The following is a 26,234-nucleotide window of genomic DNA, read 5'->3' on the forward strand; positions in this document are numbered from 1 at the left end:
GAAATAGGAACACTTTTACACTGTTGGTGGGACCGTAAACTAGTTCAACCCTTGTGGAAGTCAGTGTGATGATTCCTCAGGGATCTAGAACTAGAAATTCCATTTGACCCAGCCATCCCATTACTGGGTATATACCCAAAGGACTATAAATCATGCTGCTATAAAGACATATGCACACGTATGTTTATTGCGGCATTATTCACAATAGCAAAGACTTGGAACCAACCCAAATGTCCAACAATGATAGACTGGATTAAGAAAATGTGGCACATATACACCATGGAATACTATGCAGCCATAAAAAATGATGAGTTCATGTCCTTTGTAGGGACATGGATGAAATTGGAAATCATCATTCTCAGTAAACTATCGCAAGAACAAAAAACCAAACACCGCATATTCTCACTCATAGGTGGGAATTGAACAATGAGAACACATGGACACAGGAAGGGGAACATCACACTTCGGGGACTGTTGTGGGGTGGGGGGAGGAGGGAGGGATAGCACTGGGAGATATACCTAATGCTAGACGACGAGTTAGTGGGTGCAGCGCACCAGCATGGCACATGTATACATATGCAACTAACCTGCACATTGCGCACATGTACCCTAAAACCTAAAGTATAATAATAATTAAAAATAAAAAATAAAAAAACAATAAATTCATATCATAAGGAAAAAAAAATTAAAAAGAAATTAAAACTTTCCCAGATAAACAAAAGCTGACGAGGTTCATTACCACTAGGCCTTAACCCTACAAGAAATACTAAAGAGACTCCTTCAAGTTGAAACAAAAAGACACTAGACAGCAACACAAAACCATAGAAAAATATAAAGCTCTCTGATAAAGGTAAATATGTAGATAAAATGTAGAATTAGGCCAGATGCAGTGGCTCATGCCTGTAGTCCTAGCACTTTGGGAGGCCGAGGCAGGCAGATCACCTGAGATCAGGAGTTCGAGACAAGGCTGGTCAACATGGCAAAATCCTGTCTCTACTAAAATTAGCTGGGCATGGTGGCACATGCCTGTAATCCCAGCTATTCAGGAGGCTGAGGCAGGAAAATTGCATGAACCCAGGAGTTGGAAGTTGCGGTGAGCCAAGATCACACCACTCGACTCCAGCCTGGGCAACAGAGTAAGATTCTGTCTCGAAAAAAAAAAAAAAAGGTTTCTCTATCTATATATAAAATTCTATAGTATTGTAAGTAGTGTAATGTTGTATAGATCACTTTTAAGTTTGGCATAGAATCTAAAAAACAAAAGCATGAAAAATAACTATAAATTATGTTAATGAATACACAATATAGAAAGATGTAATTTCTGACATCAATACCAAAGTAGGGGAAAGTGGAGATGTAAAGAAGTAGAATTTTTGTATGCCACTGAAGTTGAATTGTTATCAGTTTTAATTAAATTGTTATAACTTTAAAATGTTTTATGTAAAAATGGTATATTTGTTCATTCTGACCTTTGTCTTGAACTGTTTTAGTCCCATATTCAATCATATCATGGCTATCTCCTGATTTTAAAAAAGTATCCTATCTTAAAAAGAATACCAAAAAAATTAGCCACGCATGGTGGGACCATAGGCAGCTATAGTCCCAAGTAGCTAGGATTGCTTGAGCTTAGGAGTTCAAAGTTGAAGTGAGTAATGATCATGCTACTACACCCCAGCCTGGGCAACAGAGCCAGATCCTGTCTCTTAAAAAATTTTTTTAATTAAAAAAATTAAAAATAAGAATGCAACTATCAAGTTCATTCTACTGTGGATCTTTCACCATCTGAAATTTTCTTTTTTTTTTTTTTGAGATGGAGTTTCACTCTTGTCTCCCAGGCTGGAGTGCAATGGTGTGATCTTGGCTCACTGCAACCTCCACCTCCTGGGTTCAAGTGATTCTCCTCCTGCCTCAGCCTCCCAAGTAGCTGGGATTACAGGTGCATGCCACCATGCCTGGCTAATTTTTTGTAGTTTTAGTAGAGACGGGGTTTCACCATGTTGGCCAGGCTGGTCTTGAATTCCTGACCTCAGGTGATCCACCCACCTCAGCCTCCCAAAGTGCGGGGATTACAGGCATGCGCCACCGTGCCCGGCCCTGAAAATTTTCAATCAATGACTGTCTATTGAGTGCCTATATGAGTTATGCATTGAAGCACTAACATAAGAAAGCATTCCTTTCCTGCTCTTAAGGCATTTCAAGAGAGAGAGATATATACACATATTACTCAATTTTGCAATGTAATTTTATTTCAATATGTGCAGTTTTCAGGGGTTCAGAAACATCTGCCTAAAATCATGATTAAGAGAATCTTAAAGCTGGAAGCAGGACTCTTCTCTCAAGAAAATCATGAGGAACCAAAGCTTTCTCAAATTCCATCTTTTCTCAAGGAATATTAAAATATTTTATTCTGGCAAACTTTTTACAGATACACGTTTCATTCATTTTCAACATTATGAAAAAGAATGTGTGATCTGAGAGACCAAAACAGATGCCTCTTTATCAACTAAGATGGCCCATAAGGTTAAGGAAATAAAAATTATTATGGCGTCAAGGGCTCAGGGCTCAGTTGGCATGACAACTTCCTAAATTCCTACCCCTAGAAGAAAAAGCACACTCTTGCTAAACTCCATAACAATAGGAGCTATCATAGCCCTCCTGACCTTGATTTACATCCCACACCACTACAACTCTGATTGAACAGAGGACCAACCTTACAAACCTTCTTTTCTGAAAAGCAACTACAGACCTTAAGCCAGTTTCTGCCAGCTTATAGAGGCTGCTCATGAACTGTCTCTGTGCCCTGTAGTTCACTTTTGATATAGAGCCAAACTCCACCTTATTTTAACGCTAAAACCCCACCCCAAAGTGAACATGGGAAGTATGTCACATATATGTTTGCCCATTGCACATGTGCTTGACTACCTTCATACATATGTATAGCTTTCCCCCCAAAACCTGCTGAATACGTATTACTTTACTGTGTGATACAGGCCCTGGGAGGCCTAAAACCCAGCCTGCCCTTTCCCTCTTCGAAGAAAGAGCACCTTCAGTCCACTCCAGAGACTCTCTTCCCAGTTCGCAAACTGATATCACCAATAAAACTCTCCTTTCTACTATTTAGCCATCCTGACGGTCTTTTGGACAACAGATGGAAGCATATTACTTATACCCCCAATTAATGCCACTAACTAAAAGTGCCAGCTTGTGAGGTGAGGTGTGACATGCTTAGGGCTCCCTGGTGGCTCCAGAGGGCAGACCACAAAATGATATCTATGCTTCTGGGTTACACAGTGGGGACATCAGGATGTGACATTTTTGCACACAAATTCTCCATGCTACTTTTAAGAGAAAGACAAAAGTGACAACTTGATTATCAGGGATTATGATTTTTAAAGAGAAATGATCAGGATTTGCCATAGGTACAGTGGCCATATTTTGAACTAAAAATTCAGGTCAGACGGTTTGGCAAGTAGTACATATATATTGTAAGAATAAAACCAAGTATTTTAAATTTCAAGACTCCTGGTCTGCACAAAGGTCAAGAGAGTCAGCCCAATATAATATATCTTCTATACCTAGATTACAATGATAGTGATACTCACAGTAATGTCTAACACTAGAGTAATTCTCATTGAGTGCCTCGCAGTTTTCATTTAATCCTATGAAGTAGGTATACCTGTATTATCCTCATTTTACAAATGAGAAAACAAACACAGAAACAAGGTAACTTATCCCAGCTCACATAGCAATAAGCAGCTGAGCTACGATTTGAAGAAAGGCACCCAGGTCTAAAGTCTATATTCTTAAACAGTACGCCACATTGCCTTTCATAATGAAATGAAGCTAAGATACTAGAAGATCAGCCAGGCGCGGTGGCTCACACCTGTAATCCCAGCACTTTGGGAGGCCAAGGTGAGCAGATCACTTGAGGTCAGAAGTCCGAGACAACCCTGGCCAACATGGTGAAATCCCATCTCTACTAAAAAATACAAAAATTAGCTAGGTGTGGTGGTGCATGCCTGTAGTCCCAGCCACTTGTGTTACTGAAGCATGAGAATTGCTTGAACCTGGGAGGCAGAGGTTACAGTGAAACTTCCACTCCAGCCTGGGTGGGAAAAAAAAAAAATACCAGAAGATCCTAAAATGCCTACTGAATCATCTAAAAAATACTAAACTGTGCTCAAATGTAACATTAATATCCAAGTATGACTTATTGGATTCAAATGCTAGAAAAATTGGTTCATCCAAATCCAATACTTTCCAGTTGATCAATTCCCCATCCGCCATCCACTCTGTGTTTTCCTCATAAGACCTTCTGTGTATTTTCATGTCACTTTCACACGAGTATGTGTGTTCCATATGCTTCAGGGTCATTCCAGATAGAAAATAAGAAATTAGGCAGAAGGAAAAAGACTTTTTTTTTTTTTTTGAGACATGTTCTCACTCTGCTGCCCAGGCTGGAGTGCAGTGGCATGATCACAGCTCAATGCAGCATCGAACTACTAGGCTCAAGGGATCCTCCCATCTCAGCCTCCTGAGTAGCTGGGACTACAGGCACACAGCACCATGCTCAGCTAATTTTTTAATTTTTTGTGGAGACCGGGTCTCCCTATATTGCCCAGGCTGGTCCCAAACTCCTGGGCCCAAGCGAGTCTCCCACCTCAGCCTCCCAAAGTACTGAGATTTATAGGCATGAGCCATCAACCCCAGCCTGACAATTTTTTTTAGAAGAAGAAAAACAAAGTAAGTTCTACTTGCTACTTTAAAGCACCACATGTGAATATTCAATGATGTTTCATTGAAAATTGGAAACTAGATCCCATCTGTCAATTTTGGCTATTGTTGCCATTGCTTTTGGCGTATTAGACATGAAGTCCTTGCCCATGCCTATGTCCTGAATAGTGTTGCCTAGGTTTTCTTCTAGGGTTTTTATGGTTTTAGGTCTAACATTTAAGTCTTTAATCCATCTTGAATTAATTTTTGTGTAAGGTGTAAGGAAGGGATCCAGTTTCAGCTTTCTACATATGGCTAGCCAGTTTTCCCAACACCATTTGTTAAATAGGGAATCTTTTCCCCATTTCTTGTTTTTGTCAGGTTTGTCGAAGATCAGATAGTTGTAGATGTGTGGTATTATTTCTGAGGGCTCTGTTCCGTTCCATTGATCTATATCTGTTTTGGTACCAGTACCATGCTGTTTTGGTTACTGTAGCCTTGTAGTATAGTTTAAAGTCAGGTAGTGTGATGCCTCCAGCTTTGTTCTTTTGGCTTAGGATTGACTCGGCAATGCGGGCTCTTTTTTGGTTCCATATGAACTTTAAAGTAGTTTTTTCCAATTCTGTGAAGAAAGTCATTGGTAGCTTGATGGGGATGGCACTGAATCTATAAATTACCTTGGGCAGTATGGCCATTTTCACGATATTGATTCTTCCTATCCATGAGCATGGAAAGTTCTTCCATTTGTTTGTATCCTCTTTTATTTCCTTGAGCAGTGGTTTGTAGTTCTCCTTGAAGAGGTCCTTCACATCCCTTGTAAGGTGGATTCCTATGTATTTTATTCTCTTTGAAGCAATTGTGAATGGGATTTCACTCATGATTTGGCTCTCTGTTTGTCTGTTATTGGTGTATAAGAATGCTTGTGATTTTTGCACATTGATTTTGTATCCTGAGACTTTGCTGAAGTTGCTTATCAGCTTAAGGAGATTTTGGGCTGAGACGGTGGGGTTTTCTAGATATACAATCATGTCATCTGCAAACAAGGACAATTTGACTTCCTCTTTTCCTAACTGAATACCCTTGATTTCTTTCTCCTGCCTGATTGTCCTGGCCAGAACTTCCAACACTATGTTGAATAGGAGTGGGGAGAGAGGGCATCCCTGTCTTGTGCCAGTTTTCAAAGGGAATGCTTCCAGTTTTTGCCCATTCAGTATGATATTGGCTGTGGGTTTGTCATAGATAGCTCTTATTATTTTGAGATACGTCCCATCAATACCTAATTTATTGACAGTTTTTAGCGTGAAGGCTGTTGAATTTTGTCGAAGGCCTTTTCTGCATCTATTGAGATAATCATGTGGTTTTTGTCTCTTGTTCTGTTTATATGCTGGATTACGTTTATTGATTTGCGTATGTTGAACCAGCCTTGCATTCCAGGGATGAAGCCCACTTGATCATGGTAGATAAGCTTTTTGATGTGCTGCTGGATTCAGTTTGACAGTATTTTATTGAGGATTTTTGCATCGATGTTCATCAGGGATATTGGTCTAAAATTCTCTTTTTTTGTTGTGTCTCTGCCAGGCTTTGGTATCAGGATGATGCTGGCCTCATAAAATGAGTTAGGGAGGATTCCCTCTTTTTCTATTGATTGGAATAGTTTCAGAAAGAATGGTTAAACTAAAGAGCTTCTGCACAGCAAAAAGAAACTACCATCAGAGTGAACAGGCAACCTACAGAATGGGAGAAAATTTTTGCAATCTACTCATCTGACAAAGGGCTAATATCCAGAATCTACAAAGAACTCAAACAAATTTACAAGAAAAAACAACCCCATCAAAAAGTGGGCAAAGGACATGAACAGACACTTCTCAAAAGAAGACATTTATGCAGCCAACAGGCACATGAAAAAATGCTCATCATCACTGGCCATCAGAGAAATGCAAATCAAAACCACAATGAGATACCATCTCACACCAGTTAGAATGGCAATCATTAAAAAGTCAGGAAACAACAGGTGCTGGAGAGGATGTGGAGAAATAGGAACACTTTTACACTGTTGGTGGGACTGTAAACTAGTTCAACCATTGTGGAAGACAGTGTGGCGATTCCTCAGGGATCTAGAACTAGAAATACCATTTGACCCAGCCATCCCATTACTGGGTATATACCCAAAGGAATATAAATCATGCTGCTATAAAGACACATGCACACATATGTTTATTGCGGCACTACTCACAATAGCAAAGACTTGGAACCAACCCAAATGTCCAACAATGATAGACTGGATTAAGAAAATATGGCACATATACACCATGGAATACTATGCAGCCATAAAAAATAATGAGTTCATGTCCTTTGTAGGGACATGGATGAAGCTGGAAACCATCATTCTCAGCAAACTATCGCAAGGACAAAAAACCAAACACCGCATGTTCTCACTCATGGGTGGGAATTGAACAATGAGAACACTTGGACACAGGAAGGGGAACATCACACACGGGGGCCTGTTGTGGGGTGGGGGTATGGGGGAGGGATAGCATTAGGAGATATACCTAATGTAAATGACGAGTTAATGGGTGCAGCACACCAACATGGCCCATGTATACATATGTAACAAACCTGCACGTTGTGCACATGTACCCTAGAACTTAAAGTATAATAAAAAATATATATATTTTTTAAAAAAGAAAATTGGAAAATAGAGAGGTACTAAAAATGAAGTCATTATTTTTCTTAACCAAATGAAATCTTTCAGTTTATCATTTTTAAGAGAATTTCTCTCTTGCCTTCTTTTGGTCCCTCCTTGGGATCTCAAAGATGCATATTCAAGATGTCTTTTGAAAACAATGCAACTGAAGAAATTTCCTCTTCTTTTAGTGCAATTTTACAAAAATTAAAATGAATAGCACAAACGACTCAACTCCAAATACATTTTCATCTACTTACAGTGCTGTCGCTTGTGACACAAGGAACAAGAGTATGTCAGGGACTTGGAAGATCTGTCAGAACTGGCTACTAACCCACAGCTGTGGGCAGTGGCCCATCCACCAGTGGGCATTCAAATACCTGCCCTGAACTTTACATAGTGACAGGTCCAGAGACCTTCATGCCCTTTGGATGGATGCAAGAGACAGAGTACAGATTCAATTATGAACTGACTGTCATTTAGATGGAAGAGGTCTTCTCAAACCGGCTGGCCTTTCCCTCAGGAGAAGCTGAATTTCCTTAGATGTATTTTCTTGACATTTCAGTTTACAAAGACGCTTCACTTCATACTCCCTTTCGAGTTTGATAGCTGAAAAAGAAAATACACAAAACAATCTGACATACATTTTTCATCAGGCATAACTAAGTCAAAACTGAATATCATACAGCAAAATGCATATGCTTGAATAATAAACAAGATGACAGAGCTGCAAAGATAGGAGGTATGGGTGTAAATACACAGATTTAAACATTTCTCTGATAAGCAAATGGCACACTCAATTTATAACTTATTAAAGCAGAACTTAAGGAACTTACATTGTGCAGAAGGGAGCAGTCCATCTTTAATGGTGTTACATTTTGTGAGCTGCACAGAACCACCAAATGAAATTTCTTCCAAGAAAGGTAACTTGATATTGGCTAGGTTCGTGTACCAGGTCTTTGCAAGCAGTGCAAGATCCCAAGGTTCCTGTCTGGGGCAAAAATTCATTAATCCATTCAATAAATATTGATTAAGCATCTACTATGTGAGATGTAGAAGACATTAATTCTCAGTTCCATTTGTCACTAGACATTTTGGTTTATGGGTGGTGGGGGAGGTGTTCAGAATTTTCCAGAGTTGTAATTCCAGACAGGAGAGGGAGATTTATATTAACTAATATAGAGATAATACTGAACAATGACCAGAAATTACACCAGGAACTTTGATTCAGCCTCCATGAAGTCAATCCAATCTTTCCATGTAAGAGGATATAGGTAAGAACTGTAAGCTCCAGAGTCTTTTATAGCTCATAAAAATGTGGTCACATTAAAGAAGGAAAGAAGGGCATAATCATACATTGAGCAGGGTGCTTGGCACAGACTAAGATTTTGAGTGTGCAATCTGGGAATGGGGATGAAATTCCAAACTACAAATTCAAAATAACCAGTATAAACCTTTAAAAATTGTTCTCTTTCACCTAATTCTGAAATTTAAAAATTTCATGTTACATGTTTCTCATCTGCAGTCAATATGAGTTCAGCCTCATACGCACAAAGAAAGTGAAAGACCTGCTTTGGTCCAAGCAGGGGAAGTGACCATATTATACCAGCCACCCCTTTGTTTGCCTGTTCCACCTTCCCCGTCCTTTATCATCTAACTTTCAGGAGTGACTTAGAGTTTACAATTATTATAGATGTACTTGAACAAGTCACAAAAATGTATAAGAGTGTTCATTGAAGTGTTGAAGTGTCATTCATTAAAAAAAAAAAAAAAAAAAAAAAACATGGAGGCCGGGCATGGTGGCTCACGCCTGTAATCCTAGCACTTTGAGAGGCTGAGGTGGGTGGATCATCTGAGGCCAGGAGCTCAAGACCAGCCTGGCCAACATGGTGAAATCCCATCTCTACTAAAAATAGAAAACTTAGCTGGGCATCGTGGTGGGCACTTGTAATCCCAGCTACTCAAGAGGCTGAGGAAGAAGAATCGCTTGAACCCGAGAGGCGGAGGTTGCAGTGAGCTGAGATCATGCCACTGCACTTCAGCCTGGGTGACAAGAGCAAAACTCTGTCTCAAAAACAAAAAAACATGGAAATCACCTTAATATCTATCAAGAAGAGCCTGACTAAACAAACTGTAGTACAAACATGTAATGAAAGAATAAGGATTATGTTGATTTGGAAAGATAAGCAATAAAACAGTTATTGTTTACATAGCACCTACTATTAGGCACTGTTTTAAGCAATTTACACACGTGAACTCATGTAATTACTACAACAACCATATGAAAGAGGCAGGTGCTACTATTATCCTCAGTTTACAGATTAGAAAACTGAAGGGTAGGCTGGGCATGCTGGCTCATGCCTGTAATCCCAGCACTTTGGGAGGCAGAGGCAGGAGGATCGCTGGAGGCCAGAAGGCCAAGACCAGCCCAGGCAATGTAATGAGATCTCATCTCCACAAAAAAATCAAAAAATTAGCCAAATGTGGTGGCACAGGCCTGTGGTTCCAGCTACAAAAGAGGCTGCAGCAAGAGGATCACTTGAGCCCAGGAGGCTAAGGCTGAGACTGCACTGAGGTGATAGAGTGATACCCTGTCTTGATAAAAAATAAAGATCTCCAGCCGGGCACAGTGGCTCATGCCTGTAATTCCAGCACTTTGGGAGACCAAGGTGGATCACTTGAGGACAGGAGTTTGAGACTAGCCTGGGCAACAAAGTGAGACCCCATCTCTACCAAAAATAAAACAAATTCACCGGGCACAGTGGTGTATGCCTGTGGTCCCAGCTACTCAGGAGGCTGAGGTGGGAAGATCACTCAAGCCTAGGAGGTGCACGACATTCTAGCCTGCATGACAGTGTGAGACCCTGTCAGGAAAGAAGGAAAGAAAGAAAGAAGGAAAGAAGGAAGGGAGGGAGGAAGGAAACTGAGGTGCAGAGAACAACTTGCCCAAGGTCACAAAGCCATTGGTTGTGAAGTTGGGATCTGAACCCAGGAAGTCAGACTCCAGAATCAGTGCTCTTACCTATTAGGCTATGCAAGATATATTGGAAAGGGGTGGGAAGAGCAAAGTTCAATATGATTCCACGTGTTAAAAAGACATATGTGTGTGTGTATACACGTGTGTATGTGTCTTGTGCAGCCGCAGAAATTCTAGAAAACATATAAGACATTTTACCTCTGAGTGGGAATCAGGAATGGGAATGGTGCGAGACAGCATTTTTATCTTCCTTTCATATGCTTCTATACTGCTAGAAAGTTTTTAGTGTATTGTTTTTACAATCTTTTAAAAACACCGAACCAAAAAAAGCCTCAGGTAAGGAGTCACCTTGGCAAATGAACTCCAAAGAGCGCTACTACCATTCCATTCCTTTCCACTCGGTTATTCTTATAAACAGTATGATATCAAATACTTTCTTGGGAGAATGAAAGAGAAAGCCCTGGTGTTACAGAGATTGTTCATGATATAAAATTCTGCATAACTAAAACCATGGAATCAGTGCTTTAAGTCATTCTCCAGAAATAGGAGTATCTTCATATAATGTTTATAATGATACTTAGTATAGGCCGGGCGCGGTGGCTCATGCCTATAATCCCAGCACTTTGGGAGGCCGAGGCGGGCGGATCACGAGGTCAGGATATTGAGACCATCCTGGCTAACACGGTGAAACCCCGTCTCTACTGAAAATACAAAAAAATTAGCCGGGCATGGCGGCGGGCGCCTGTAATCCCAGCTGCTGGGCAGGCTGAGGAAGCAGAATGGCATGAACCCGGGAGGCGGAGCTTGCAGTGAGCCGAGATCGTGCCACTGCACTCCAGCCTGGGTGACAGAGCAAGACTCCATCTCAAAAAATAATAATAATAAAATAATAATAATAATAATGACACTTAGTATAATGGTACTTGCCCATAGTTCAAGGTCTAAATACATACTAAACTGACAAAACTAAACAGAATGCAACAGTGAGTTTTCTCTGAATTTCCTATAGCTCTGGTTTTATAATCCCATAGGGAATCCTCATTTACTTCATAGAATATTGTTTAAAAGACAAATTCAGTTGATGCCTAATCAAACGTTTAAGAAAGGAAAAGACTGCACTACAATACCACAGAGTGAAACTACTGTGTGGTTGCAACACGTGCTCACGATGCGTTCACTGGATGACAGGCAATGTGCAAGTACTTTACATACAGGACTTCATTTATAATCCACACCGCATAGCCAATTGTTATATGCATCTTGCAGATGCAGAGATCAAGGTACGAAGAAGGTGGCCTTAGGGAGCTGGGGGCAGGGCCAGGCTTAGAGCCCAGGTCTTCTTCATTGGAAAGCATGTGTTGTCCATCCACTGCCTGCCAAAGTATACAGGATACAAAACCGACCGTTTGTACCAGCTAATTAGGTGCTCTGTTAAGATACATCTGACACCAGGGCATTTTTTTGGTAGACGTGGAGTATCTAAACAAAGTTTTTTAAAAGATGTGGGTGGAAGCAGAAAATGCTGTTTTGGAACAAGAAGACTCCGAGTCTAGCCTTTGCATTTCCTTACTACAGGACTGTGACTTTGATCAAACTTCTCTGAACCTCAGTTTTCTCACTTGAAAGTGTTGTTGTGTTGTAAAAACCAAATAAGATAATTAACTTATAAAAGCAGTCGCCTAAAAAAAAAGAAAAAAAAATCAGAACCCAGACACCTGAAAATACTTCACATAGCCCAGTATCTCATGGGGGGCATAGTGTCCAGTCCTTTTATTTAACAAAGACACTCCCCACCCCAGTCAATGCTTACCCTGATTTTTTAAAAAAAATAATAATACTTACACATTATAACAACTGCCCCACAAAATGGTTTTCACTGTGTTCTTTCTTGGCACTCCATACGCCATGGTGAGTTATTAGGGTACGATTTCCTTACATAGGTGCCTGATGGAATGTCACAGATAACTCTGTTCACTTTACCTGAAATGATGGCAATGCACCTAATTAATGCCTCTCACGTGAATATTTTGTAGCCAAATAATAGAAAAAAAATTCTGAATGTCAGAAAGTCCTTAATAAGTGTTCATTGAACTGGAACCCCAAATGTAAAACCGTGTTCTCTTTCATTTTTCCATGAACTCATGTTTTCATTTCTTGCCACTGAATAAGGAGAAAATGCCAGGTAAGTTTCGTCATCCTGAGACAAAGTTTCGGTGTCGCGCTCTCTTCCCTTTCCTGAGCCTGCCAAACCAGCTCCAACACCGCTGCGCCAAAATGTGTCTGATTGTGGCAGTGCTGAGCGACCAAAGGCTCTGCCTGCACAGGAACCACCCGCCCCGGCCCGGGCACTTTGAGCAGAGCAATCCTTCCCAGGTTTTCCCTCATTCAAAACTCTCAGCACCACTCCCGCGTCCCCGCCCTTGCACGCCGATTCGGGACGAGTCCCCTTCCTTTCCCCGAACGCGTAGGGCCCAGGAGGAACCGGTTCCCGGGACGGGTGGGGGCCTCGGCCGCCCACAGAGCCCGCGGCGAAGGGAACGGCCTCAGCCTCGGCTCCTTCCCACACCTGGGCCCCACCCTGCCTCCGACTCGCCAGGAACGCGCTGCGGGCGCGGGGCTTCCACGGTGGCGGGTCCCCGCGAGCCGGCGCCGGCGGCGGCGGCCTGGTTACCCGGGCTTCAGGGGCTCGCAGGGTCGCGGCCGGGGGCTGAGAGCAGAGCGCGCTGCGCTAAACGCACATGGCCGCTCACACGCCTCCTTCCCGCTCGCGGCGGGCGCCGAGTCTGGGGCTCCACGCGTCACGCCGGAGCCTCAATAAAGGGCTTTGTGGGGCCCGCCCCACCCGCCAGGGAGGGGACGGGGTTCGCTCTCAGGTGGTGACTGGGCCAGGGCCGGCCGTGCTATCGGAACCCAGCCAACCAGCCAAAGAGGGCTGTAAGCCAGACCTTTCCTGGGAAGGACGCTTTCCAATGGAGGGGGCTGCATCCAAGCGATCTGGACTTCGTTTAGGGGCGCCATTTAAAGAAATGTACCCAGTCCTGGCTGCTGACATCTGGGGAACCGAAGCCCTGTTGCCAGCGTTCTCACACTGCAGTGGGTGAAGGCAGTGAGCTCAAAGCCCACGTGTGATATTTTAGATATTCGTGTTCAGAACAAGACAGCATCAATTTCTAAAGCCATTATTATGCTGTGGTGATTTCGTATTTCTTCATTTGAATACATCAGATGGCCACCCCTTATGGTCAAATGAAACGAGCTTACATTTCCATTTTGAGTGAGGGTTTTGATGTCAGAACTGGTTTGGAATTCTAGCTCTGCCACTTAAGATTTAACCTTAAGATTTCGCAAATGTCACTGCTCTAAGCATCAATTTCTTCATCTATAAAACAAGGATAATGATCTATATCTTAGAGAGTTGTTCTGAGGATGAAAGATCCTGCCCTGAGATTCTGCGCCACATGATAAGTGCCTAATTGATTATGAGCCTAATAACAACTTTATGAAATAGGCAAGCGCGATACTACTCATTATTCCAATTGTGGAGCCGACGAATTAGTTCAGGGTGGTTAAAGGGCTGCCCAGAGTCACGTGGCAAGTTCCAAAGCCAACTTTTAAAGATAAACACACATGCGCCGGGCGCGGTGGATGGGCCAGGCGGGTGTCTCACGCCTGTAATCCCAGCACTTTGGGAGGCCGAGAGGGGCGGAACACGAGGTCAAGGAGTTCGAGACCAGCCTGGCCAACATGGTGAAACCCTGTCTCTACTAAAAATACAAAAATTAGCTGGGGGAGGTGGCGCGCGTCTGTCGTCCCAGCTATTCAGGAGGCTCAGACAGGAGAATTGCTTGAACTCAGGGGGCAGAGGTTGCAGTGAGCCGAGATGGCGCCACTGCATTCCAGCCTGGACAACAGAGTGAGACTCTATCTCAAAAAAAAAAAAAAAAGATAAAACACAGTAGCCTTTCCATCTGACAAGCAACCTCTTATCCTTCTAATTAGAGTAGGCTCACAGGGCTGACCCATCTTTCAGAGGTGCTTTTGTGCCTCCCAGAAACTGGAAGGTGAGGACTCACTCACTCGCTCTTCAGCATTTCTGCTCCACCACCAATGAAAAGTGAGCACCGAGCAGTGACGGTGGGTGTTTTCTTTCCACAAAGAATGTTGAAACCCTCAATGAACTGTGAGACCAGTGTACTACAGATTTTGGCCTGAAATTTTATTATTTATTTATTTATTTATCTATTTATTTATTTTTGAGATGGAGTCTCGCTCTGTCACCCAGGCTGGAGTGCAGTGGCACGATCTCAGCTCACTGCAAGCTCCACCTCCTGGGTTCACACCATTCTCCTGCCTCAGCCTCCCGAGTAGCTGGGACTACAGGCACCCGCCACCACGCCCAGCTAATTTTTTTGTATTTTTAGTAGAGACAGGGTTTCACTGTGTTAGCCAGGATGGTCTAGATCTCCTGACCTCGTGATCCGCCCACCTCGGCCTCCTTCCCAAAGTGCTGGGATTACAGGCGTGAGCCACCGCGCCCGGCCTTTGGCCTGAATTTTAAAAAATGAGTTAGCATAGAATGGCAAATAAAATTAGAGTACATCACACAAATAAGTGTAAGAAGGTATTGCTTTGTGGCACTTTCATTTCTGTTATATACATATATATAAACACATATACACATACGTGTGTGTGCTCAGGCTCAGTGTACAGCCCTCACAATGGGTCTAAAAAATTTGAAAGGCACTTTCTTAGGTGATTTTATTTTAGAGATGAAAAAACAGAGACAGAGAAGTTATTTGAGGTTATATCCAGATAGGGAACAGGCCACCTTAGAAGGGAAGTTCCTCATGGTTCCATGGTAAGTTCTCTTTTTATAGTTGTAGAAATAGGTTCAGGGCCACACCAGAAGAGGTCAAGCCTGTGATTTCTTTATACAGGAACTCTATTTCCAGCATATGCATAAAATTCCTGACAATTGTATTCAGTTATTTCCTGTGTGACTCATTGTGAACTAATATGGTGGACATTACAGTGTATGACTTCTGAGATAAGGTCATAAAAGGTATTGTGGCTTCCTTCTTGCAGTCTCTCTTGGGTCACTCACCCTAGGAGAGACTGGCTGCCATTTGAAAGGACACTCAAGCTGCCTTATGGAGAAATTCATAAGGAATTGAGGCCTTTTGCCACCAACCATGTGATAAAGCCATCTTGGAAGCAGATTCTTCAAGGTCCAGTCAAGCCTTCAGATAACTTTAGCCCCAGCTGAGGTCTTGACTGAAACTTCATGAGAAATGCTGAGCCAGAACCACCCAGCTAAGTCACCCCAGGATTCCTGGCTTTCAGAAAATATAGGATAATAAACGTTCATCATAGTTGGGCACGGTGGCTCATGCCTATAATCTCAACAGCATGGCAGGCTGAGACAGGAGGATCACTTGAGCCTGGGAGTTCAAGACCAGCCTGGGCACCATAGTGAGACCCCATCTTTACAAAAAGTAGAAAAAAAATTGGCTGGATGTGGTGGCACACACCTGTAGCCCCAACTACTCCAGAGGCTGAGGCAAGAGGATCCCTTGAGCCCAGGAGGTTGAGGCTGCTCTGAGCCATGATCACGACTGCACTCCAGCCTGAGTGGCAGAATGAGACCCTGTCTCAATTAAAAAAAAAAAAAAGTCATTATTTCCTCATTTTAAGCTACCAACTTTTGGGATAATGGTTACACAACAATAGATAGCATTAGACAGCAATAGATACCACTAAATACCTTATTGTAGAAGGAATGTTTTATATAGAGGAAAATGTTCATATTTTTATAATTAAGATTAATGCTAAAATTAAAATGAACAGTAAAACACATTACACTTTACAGACATTTGCCATCCAGGATGACTTAAGATCCTTAACATTGTCAACACAAAAAAATACACGGCATCTGCCACTTCCCCATATGTATTTTAAAATAATACAATTTTCTAGAAGGTAGATGTCCAAAAGAGATCTGGTTTTTCTCACAATGACTATTTCAGTATATCCTTTTGAAATATCAAATTCTTTCTACAATTTCTTCCTCTCTCTCTCCCTCTTTCCCTCTATTTCTATCTCTATCTCTATTGATGTCTCTATACCTATCTCTATTGCTATCTCTATTCATCTTTTCCCGCCCTGCTTTGCTGGTGTCCTACACACATCTTCCTATCAGGTAAGGCTTCACCCATCTCTTCTATGCCAGAAAGTAAGCAAGTATCCTTTTATTTGGTTAAGAGAGCATTGCTGCCACCTAGTGTTAACACTAAAGCACAAGAAGGAATGCAAAAGATAATCATCAACACCTAACACAGAAACAATAATAGTGTGGTAACTTTACAGTCATTTACTATGTTTTGAGTACTGGTCAATGTACTTCATATACATTGTCTCACTTAATTATCACACAATAAATGCTACTATTAATTTAGTGGTGGGATTTTAGGAATATTAGAGAAGAAAAAATGGAGGCACCTCAACCACGAATAACTTTTCTAAGGTTACAGGATTTGAACCCAAGACTGCCTTATTCTAATTTTTGTGCTGTCCTCATCACACCACACTACATAGTCTCCCAGGACTATAATTAGGGCAAGGTTTTAGATTACACATTTGAAAACAGTTTCGCAACTACCCTTTTCAAATGTTATAATTTCTCATGACATACATGTATATATGTATGTGTATCGTCATTCTCATTTCAAAAAGTGACATTTTATTTCTTTTAACTTAATGTGTAAATCACAAATGCAGCTTACAGTTTTCTAATGACTATTATAAAACTCTCTAGTAATGACACCAATTCTAGGATAACGACAAAACAACACATCTGCAAAAACTTTAAAATCACCAAATAACAGCCCTAAATATTCTCCACCCTTCTGTACTAGTTTCTAATTGTCTCACCTGTCTGGCCACTCCTTTGCTTACTTCTCTCATTCTTCTCGCCCTTAAATTTATGTCTGTCCATAGTCCATTTGTTCTGCCTCAGTACTCTCAGCGGCTCTGCTCTCACTAACGTAACTATCATTTCTCCTTGGATGGGTCCCAAATCTGATTCTCTAGCCAGCCTTGGCTTCTCTCCTAGATGTGTATCAGTTTGTGGGAACTTCCTACTGGACTATCTTGTTCAGAAGAAAATTTCAACATAACCAAAATGTAATTCATCTCCTACTCCCTAAATCATCTCCTCTGTCTATCTTTTCTATTTCTGGGAATGGCCCATGAGTCTCCTATGAGCCAGGCTTAGAGGACTGGAGTCATTTTTAAAGTATATTGCTGGCCACCTACTCCATGCTAGCCATCATTCTTAGCCACTTTACATGGCATCTCATCCTCACAGATTAAGGGGGAAGAAACTAATACTTTCCCTAGTACAGTTAAGGGGGAAAAATGTTTAAAGGGCTATAAAATGGCCAGGCACAGCGGCTCATTACTGTAATCCCAGCACTTTGGGGGGTCAAGGTGGGTGGATTGCTTGAGTTCAGGAGTTCAAGACCAGCCTGAGCAACATGGCAAAACCCCATCTCTACAAAATATACAAAAATTAGCAGGGTGTGGTGGCATGTACCTGTAGTTCCAGCTACTCAGAAGGCTGAGGTGGGAGGATTGCTTGAGCCTGGTAGGTGGAGGTTGCAGTGAGCTGAGATCGTACCACTGCACTCCAGCCTGGGTGAATGAGTGAGACTCTGTCTCAAAAAAGGAAAAAAAAAGAAAAAATACATACATACATAAAGGTCTATAAAAGTGACTTATGATTACACAACTAGTAAGTTGCAGAGCCAGATTTGAACCCAGGTCAGTTTTACTCCTGAGCTACCTCCTTTAAGTTCTCTGGATTCTCTCACCCGACCACAGTTCCTGTATCCATAAAACTCCCATTGTATCCTTACAAAAACATTAATCCACTCACCCATTTTGGTTGCTCTAGAGTGGGTTTCTATACCTTAGACACATTATTGCATGACCAAAACAGACAATAATGGCTGCAACTAGTGGTAGACTTCTCCATTCTTCTTAGAGGCAGAAGTCACAATCTCCAGGTACCCTATTCCTTGGGAGACAAAGCAGGTCAGAATCCATTATCCTGTTCCAAGATATAGCATGTGATTTACAGCCTAGGATCCTCTGCAGAGCTGGAGTAGTGGGAATTCCTGGCTGGTTCTCAGGCTGGCACCACCAAACCTGCATCTGCCACGGAGCAGCTTATACCAGAAGAGCTCAGCCCCTGACAACTACATTTGAATTCCTCCCTCGGGCAAGCACAAAGAATTAGTTCTAAGAATAGGAAAAAAAAGTATTTCCTTACATATCTTAATACATGAGACCTTTAGGGTGTTACAACGTCACCCTATAAAGTACTAATTAAAGCAAAGGATTTACCTGCTTCAGTTCAATTGAAGTTTCAATTTCATGCTGACTTACAATGTTGCTTTAAAAGTATATCATTGAGGCCAGCCAAAGTGGCTCACGCCTGTAATCCCAGCACATTAGGAAGCCAAGGTGGGTAGATCACTTGAGGCCAGGGGTTCAAGACCAGCCTGGCCAACATGGTGAAACCCCGTCTCTACTAAAAATAGAAAAATTAGCCAGGTGTGATGGCACGTGCCTGTAGTCCCAGCTACTTGGGAGGCTGAGACACAAGAATCGCTTGAGCCCAGAAGGCAGAGGTTGCAGTGAGCCGAGATCATGCCACTGCCCTCCAGTCTGGGTGACAGAGCAAGTATCTGTCTCTAAATAAATAAAAATATATCACTGGGCCAGGTGCTGGGGCTCACACCTGTAATCCCAGCACTTTGGGAGGCCAACGTGGGCAGATGGCTTGAGCCCAGGAGTTCGAGACCAGGCTGGGCAACATGGTAAAACCCTTCTCTATTTTTTTAAATAAATAATTAAAAGACTAAAAAAAGTATATCATTAGCTTGAAACTAGGAGAAATTAGAAAACTGAGATAAGATCTCTAATTATAAATATTATTTTTGAGTCACATTTTATTGACTTTTAAAATATATTATAAATGGAACACCTATAATCCCCACTACTCAGGAGACTGAGGTGAGAGGATTGCTTGAGCCCAGGAGTTCCAGGAGGTGGTGCTCTATGATCACACCTGTGAACAGCCACTGCACTTCAGCCTGGACAACATAGCAAGGCCCCGTCTCTAAAAGTAAAAATAAAAATTTAAAATCCCATTCAACTGAACTCTTCCTGAGGAAATGGAGGCCAGAACAAGAGGCCGAGTGCTCTGATAGAAAGTCTAATCATGAAATTCAAAAAATCTGAACCTGCCAGGCACAGTGGCTCATACCTGTAATCCCAACACTTTGGGAGGCTGAGGTGGGAGGATCACTTGAGCCCAGGAGGTCAAGGCTGCAGTGAGCCATGATTGTGCCACTGTACTCCAGCCTGGTCAACAGACTGAGAGTGAGACCCTGTCTGAAAAATAAATACAGAACTTCTCTCGCTGAAGCACTGACCTCCTAATGATAAATCTGTCTGAGGATTTTACTCAATTTTTTTTTGTCTGCTTGCTCCTCTAAAACAAATTCTTAATTCTTTCTCAGCTTCTTACTTTCAAAGTACCAACAATAAATCAAAGGACACCCCTGCAGTTCATTAGTAGACATTGCAATCTCTGTGCTTTTAATTATATATTGCATATTTGAGAAATGAAAAGAGATAAAATAATGCCAGAAATCCCCACAGAGCCAAGAGTTGCAGAAAAAAAGACAAAATAAATAAAATAATAACATTTAAAAATTAAAATAATGCCAGAACAAGCTTACGTCTATCCCAATGTTAAACAAAGTCTCTAAAATGTATTTAAGTAGTCTTATAGAGTCTACTCAGTTTCTAAATCTGGTATTCCATTCTAAATTTCAGGAAGTGCCAGGCACAGTGGCTCACTCCTGTGATCCCAGCACTTTTAAGAGGCAGTGGCGGACAGATTGCTGAAGTCCAGAAGTTTGAGACCTGCCTGGGAAATATGAGACCTTGTCTCTACAGAAAATTTAAAAATATATACATATTAGCCAAACGTGGTGATGCGTGCCTGTAGTCCCAGCTACTCAGGAGGCTGAGGTGGGAAGATCACTTGAGCCTGAGAGACAGAAGTTGCTGTGAGCCGAGATAGTGCCTCTGCAGTCCAGCATGGGCAATAGAGCAAGCCCGTCTCAAATAAATAAAATTTCATGAAACTGGAAATGTTCAGAATAATACTTCAAATTCCAGAAAATGCTTTACATTTTGCAAAGTGTGAGTCTTTAAAAGAAGACTTGAAACCCCACAAGCAGAGTGTGACAGTTAATGACTTTCTAGTAAGTTTCATTAAAAACTAGTATTGGTCTTACAACTCTAGCCAAAATGTAGGTGTGATAGGCAGCTTTTTTTTTTTTTTTTTTTTTTTTTTTTTGAGACTGAGTCTCACTCTGTCGCCCCGGCTGGAGTGCAGTGGTGCAATTTCAGCTCACTGCAACCTCCGCCTCCTGGGTTCAAGCAATTCTCCTGCCTCAGCCTCCCGAGTAGCTGGGACTACAGGCGCCCACCACCACACCTGGCTAATTTTTGTATTTTTAGTAGAGACAGGGTTTCACCATGTTGGCCAGGCTGGTCTTGAACTCCTGACCTCAAATGATCCACCCACCTTGGCCTCCCAAATTGCTGGGATTAAAGGAGTGAGCCACTGCACCTGGCAGTAGGCAGAATTCTAAGATGGTTCCTGTTACTGGGAGATTTGTATCCCTGGTCCCAAAAATTAATGTGTTGAGATCCTAAACCCCAGTATCTCAGACTGTGACTTTATTTGAAGATAGGGCCTTTCAAAGAGGTAATTAGGGTAAAATAAAGTCACAGGGGTGGGTCCTAATCCAATATGACCGGTGTTCTCATAAAACAAGTTTAGGACACAGAAATGCAAGAGCAAAGACCATGTGCATTACAAAAAGACCAGACCCCTCTTTCTCTGGCCAGGTTGGTTAAGACACACACTCTTGCGCTGACCTTGGCTCCTCCATGGTTTTGGAATCTAAAGCTGGTGAGTCGAAGAAGCAGGGAGAGGAGAGAAGCTGCCCTGCCCATGATGCCTGAAATCAGGCTGGACTTCAACACCAGGATAAAGGCACACCATAGCTAACAGCACAGTGAGGGAGTCAGATGCACGGGCCCTGCTACCAAACTGCCTGGGTTTGGATCCCTGCACCACCTCTGACAAGCTATGTATCTGATGCCAAATATCCTAGCAACAGACAGGTAAATCTTGGACATTACAATTTTCCTCAACACAGCCAAGTGAGCTGTTCAAATTGTAAGCCAGATCATGTCTTTGCTCAAATCCTGCAGTGGTTCCTTTTTTTATTTTTTTTTTTGACATGGAGTCTTGCTCTGTCACCCAGGCTGGAGTGCAGCAGTGCAATCTCGGCTCACCACAAACTCTGCCTCCTGGGTTCAAGTGATTCTCCCGCTTCAGCCTCCTGAGTAGCTGGGGTTACAGGCACGTGCCACCACACGTGGCTAATTTTTGTATTTTTAGTACAGACGGGGTTTCACCATGTTGGCCAGGCTGGTCTCGAACTGACTTCAAGTGAGCCACCCGCCTCGGCCTCCCAAAGTGCTGGGAATACAGGCATAAGCCACTGAGCCTGGCCAGTGGTTCTCTTTTCATTCAGAGAAAACAACCGAAGTCCTCACAATGACCCACAGATCATATCTGATCTCTTCTCTCTGTCTGTCTCACTCACACACACACAGCTTTTATTTATTTTTATTTTATTTATTTATTTATTTATTTTTTGAGATGGAGTCTCGCTCTGTCACCCAGGCTGGAGTCCAGTGGCGCGATCTCGGCTCACTGCAAGCTCCACCTCTCAGGTTCACACCATTCTCCTGCCTCAGCCTCCCAAGTAGCTGGGAGTACAGGCACCTGCCACCACGCCCGGCTAATTTTTTTTTGTATTTTTAGTAGAGATGGGGTTTCACCATGTTAGCCAGGATGGTCTCGATTTCCTGACCTCGTGATCTGCCCGCCTCAGCCTCCCAAAGTGCTGGGATTACAGGCGTGAGCAACCGCGCCCAGCCACGCACAGCTTTTATAACCTCCACTCATACCAATCTTCATTTGCTTGCTCTGCTTTTCCCTCCATGACTTTCATGCTCTTTCTTAAGCCTGCCCAACATATTCCCACCTGCTACGGGTTGAATTGTGTCCCCCAAAAAGATATGTTGAAGTCCTAACTCCCCATACATGTGAATGTGACCTTGTTTAAAAATAGGGTCTTCGCAAATGACCATCTAATCAGGCCAACTTTGCAGGTGACCTCATCTAATCAGGTTTAGAATAGGCCCTAAATCTAATCTCTAGTGTACTTATGACACATATAGATACACAGAAAGAACACCATGTGACCATAGAGGCGAGCCTGGAGCAATGTGTCCACAAGCCAAGGAATGCTAGGGGTTGCTGACAAGGATAAGAAGGTAAAAGAAATAAGGAACTACTCCAGGTGTGGTGGCTCATGCCTGTCATCTCAGCACTTTGGGAGGCCAAAGCGAGAGGATTGTTTGAGCTCAGGAATTCAAGACCAGCCTGGGCAACGTAGTGAAACCCCATCTCTTTTACAAAAAAATTAAAAATTAGCCGGGCATGGTGATATGCACCTGTAGTCCCAGCTACTCAGAAGGCTGAGGCAGGAGGATCTCTTGAGCCCAGGAGATCAAGGCTGCAGTGAGCTATGATCGTGCCACCGCAACTCCAGCCTGGGCAACAGAATGAGACCCTCAAAAAAAAAGGAATGAACAGACTGTCTTCAGAGCCTCCAAAAAAGCACCAATACTGCTGACACCTTGATTTCAGACTTCTAGCCTCCAGGACTGGGAGAGAACAAATTTCCATTGTGAATCCCCCAGCGTGGTACCTTGGGAAACTAATACACCACCACCTGCCTTTACCTTAGCTGTTCCTACTACCTGCAACATCCGTCTTCCAAACATCCAGATAACTTGCCCACCTCCGTCAAGGCTTTGCCAAGTACACTTTTCAAAACTGCTGCTTCTGACACCTGTGCTGACAACCCCCTTACCCTGCTCTAATCTATTTCAGCACTTATCGCCTTCTAACATCCTATAGTTTATTATGTTTATTGTTTTGATCATCATCTATTGTTAGAATTTGAGCTCTGTAATCATATGGAATCTTTATTTCTTTCACTGAAGACCCTGTATGCCAAACAGTGTAATAAAAAAAATAAAGAACAGTGAATATCATGGGGTGAATATCATGAAAGACAAGACAGTGGTTACCTTTGAAGGGAGAGAGGGGGTTGTGATTTGGAAGGTACATGGTGGCTTCTGACTTGCAGGCAGTGTTCTATTTCTTAACCTGGTTAGCAGCTAAAGAGATATTTGCCTTCTCATAATTTGTTAAACTGTACATTTATGTGTATGCATCTTTCCTTGTGTGCTATTTTCACAAGAAAACGAAGCCTCAAGAATTTTCACATTTCTTCCATGAGGAAAGAAAGGGAGACTTCTTGCTTTAAAATATTGTTTATAAAAATGTTGTAAGTGGCCAGGCCTGGTGGCTTGGCTCACGTCTGTAATCCTAACAATTTGGGAGGCCAAGGCTGGTGGATCACGAGGTCAAGAGATCGAGACCATCCTGGACAACATGATGAAACCCCGTATCTACTAAAAAATATAAAAATTAGCTGGGTGTGGTGGTACACACCTGTAGTCCCAGTGTGTCCATAATCGGTCGGTTCTTGGTCTCGCTGAATGAAGCCGCAGACCCTCATGGTGAGTGTTACAGCTCTTAAAAGCGGCGCATCTGGAATTGTTCCTTCCTTCCAGTAGGTTCGTGGTCTCGCTGGCTTCAGGAGTGAAGCTGCAGACCTTCCTGGTGAGTGTTACAGCTCCTAAAGGTGGCGCGGACCTAAAGAGGGAGCAGCAACAAGCCTTATTGCAAAGATTAAAAGAACCTCCCACATCACGGAAGACAACCCAAGCAAGTTACCACTGCTTGCTCGGTGGCCTGCCTTTATTCCCTTATCTGACCCCACCCACATCCTGCTGATTGGTCCATTTTACAGAGAGCTGATTGGCCCATTTTACACAGAGCTGATGGGTCCGTTTTCACAGGGTGCTGATTGGTGCGTTTACAAACCTTGAGCTAGACAGAGTGGTGATTGGTGCATTTGCAATTACTTAGCTAGACACAAAATTTCTCCAAGTCCCCACTGACTAGACACAGAGCGCTGATTGGTGCGTTTACAAACCTTTAACTAGACACAGAGTGCTGATTGGTGCGTTCACAAACCTCTAGCCAGACACAGAGTGCTGACTGGTGCGTTCACAAACCTCTAGCTAGACACAGAGTGCTGATTGGTGGATTTACAATCCTTTAGCTAGGCAGAAAAGTTCTCCAAGTCCCCACCCGTCCCAGAAGCCCAGCAGGCTTCACCTCTCACTGGCGCTCTGGCACTCGCCGGGGCTTTGCGTCACCCAGCCTGGGCACTCCGGCAGCCCAGAAGGAGCTCATCCCGCGATCAAGCCCAGCAGGCACCGGCCGGCCGCGCCCAGTGCAGAGCCAGCCGAGCCTGCGCCCACCCGGAACCAGTGCCGGCTAGCGAGCGCCTCGCGCAGCCCTGGCTCCGCCCCCGCCTCTCTCTTCACACTTCCCCGCTAGCACAGGGAGTCGGCTCCCGCCTTGGCCAACCCCAGAGAGGGGCCCTCATAGCGCAGCGGCGGGCTGAAGGGCTCCTCGAGCGCGACCAGAGCGGACGCCAAGGCCGAGGAGGCACGGAGAGTAAGCGAGGGCTGGTAGCACGTTGTCACCTGTCACCAGCAACTCAGGAGGCTGAGGCAGGGGAATCGCTTGAACCTGGGAGGGGGAGGTTGCAGTGAGCCAAGATCGCGCCACTGCACTCCAGCCTGGCGACAGAGCAAGACTCTGTCTCAAAAAAAAAAAAAAAAAAAAAAGTTGTAAGCTGGGAGCAGTGGTGCACACCTGTAGTCCCGGCTACTCAAGAGACTGAGGCAGGAGGATTGATAGAGCCCTGGAGTTCAAGGTCAGCCTGGGCCACATAAAAAGGCCCCATCTCTAAATAATAATAATAATAATTGTAAGTTCAATGATTACAGATTCGAAAAGTATACTTGGAGTTCATAATTCTCCAAAAGAAAAGCTACAAAGCAGCAACATGCCACACGTAGCTGCTAAGGACTGAATTGTGCCCCCTCAAAATTCATTCATTGAAGCCCTAACCCCTAATGTAATTATATTTGAAGATAAGGCCTTTAAGGAGGTAGTTAAGACTAAATGAGGGCCGGTTGCGGAACTCACGCCTGTAATCCCAACATTTTGAGAGGCTGACATGGGCGGATGGCTTGAGCCCAGGAGTTCGAGACCAGTCTGGGCAACATAATGAGACCCTGTCTCTACTAAAAAATTTTAAAATTAGGCTGGGCACAGTGGCTCATGCCTGCAATCCCAGCACTTTGGGAGGCCGAGGCTGGCGGATCATTTGAGGTCAGGAGTTTGAGACCAGCCTGGTTAACATGGTGAAACCCTGTCTCTACTAAAAATACAAAAAAAAAAATAGTAGCTGGGCATGGTGGCACATGCCTGTCGTCCTTGCTGCTCGGGAAGCTGAGGCAGGAGAATCACTTGAACCCGGGAAGTGGAAGTTGCAGTGAGCCGAGATCACACCACTGCACTCCAGCCTGGGCAACAGAGACTCCATCTTGAAATAAATAAATAAATAAAATAGCCAGATGTGGCAGTTGCATGCCTGTAGTCCCAGGTACTTGGGAGGCTGAGGTGGCAGGATTGCTTGAGCCCCGGAG

General features: G+C 43.2%; 1 protein-coding gene across 10 annotated transcripts in view; it reads right to left on the minus strand.

Annotated features, from left to right (window-relative positions):
* The window catches only part of C3H4orf36 (chromosome 3 C4orf36 homolog), a 97,740-nt gene that overhangs the window by 42,261 nt on the left and 29,245 nt on the right, over window positions 1–26,234 (minus strand). The window contains exons 1-4 of one of the 10 annotated variants that reach the window (XR_008502213.2): window positions 12,940–13,145; window positions 12,216–12,353; window positions 8,233–8,387; window positions 7,870–8,005 (exon numbers count right to left, since the gene is read on the minus strand). Coding sequence is in view for 9 of the 10 variants with exons in the window: in XM_063663869.1 (XP_063519939.1) it covers window positions 7,872–8,005; window positions 8,233–8,387; window positions 12,216–12,280 (354 nt within the window). In the remaining variant the exon portion in view is untranslated. Of the gene's footprint in view, window positions 1–6,903; window positions 8,006–8,232; window positions 8,388–12,215; window positions 12,534–12,939; window positions 13,202–13,318; window positions 13,487–24,117; window positions 24,322–26,234 lie in introns of those variants that run through there. The other 9 variants (XM_063663869.1, XM_054486052.2, XM_054486051.2 and 6 more) reach the window with 9 other exon arrangements.

This window comes from Pongo pygmaeus, chromosome 3, assembly GCF_028885625.2.
Source record: "Pongo pygmaeus isolate AG05252 chromosome 3, NHGRI_mPonPyg2-v2.0_pri, whole genome shotgun sequence".
NCBI classification, from domain to species: Eukaryota; Metazoa; Chordata; class Mammalia; order Primates; family Hominidae; genus Pongo; species Pongo pygmaeus.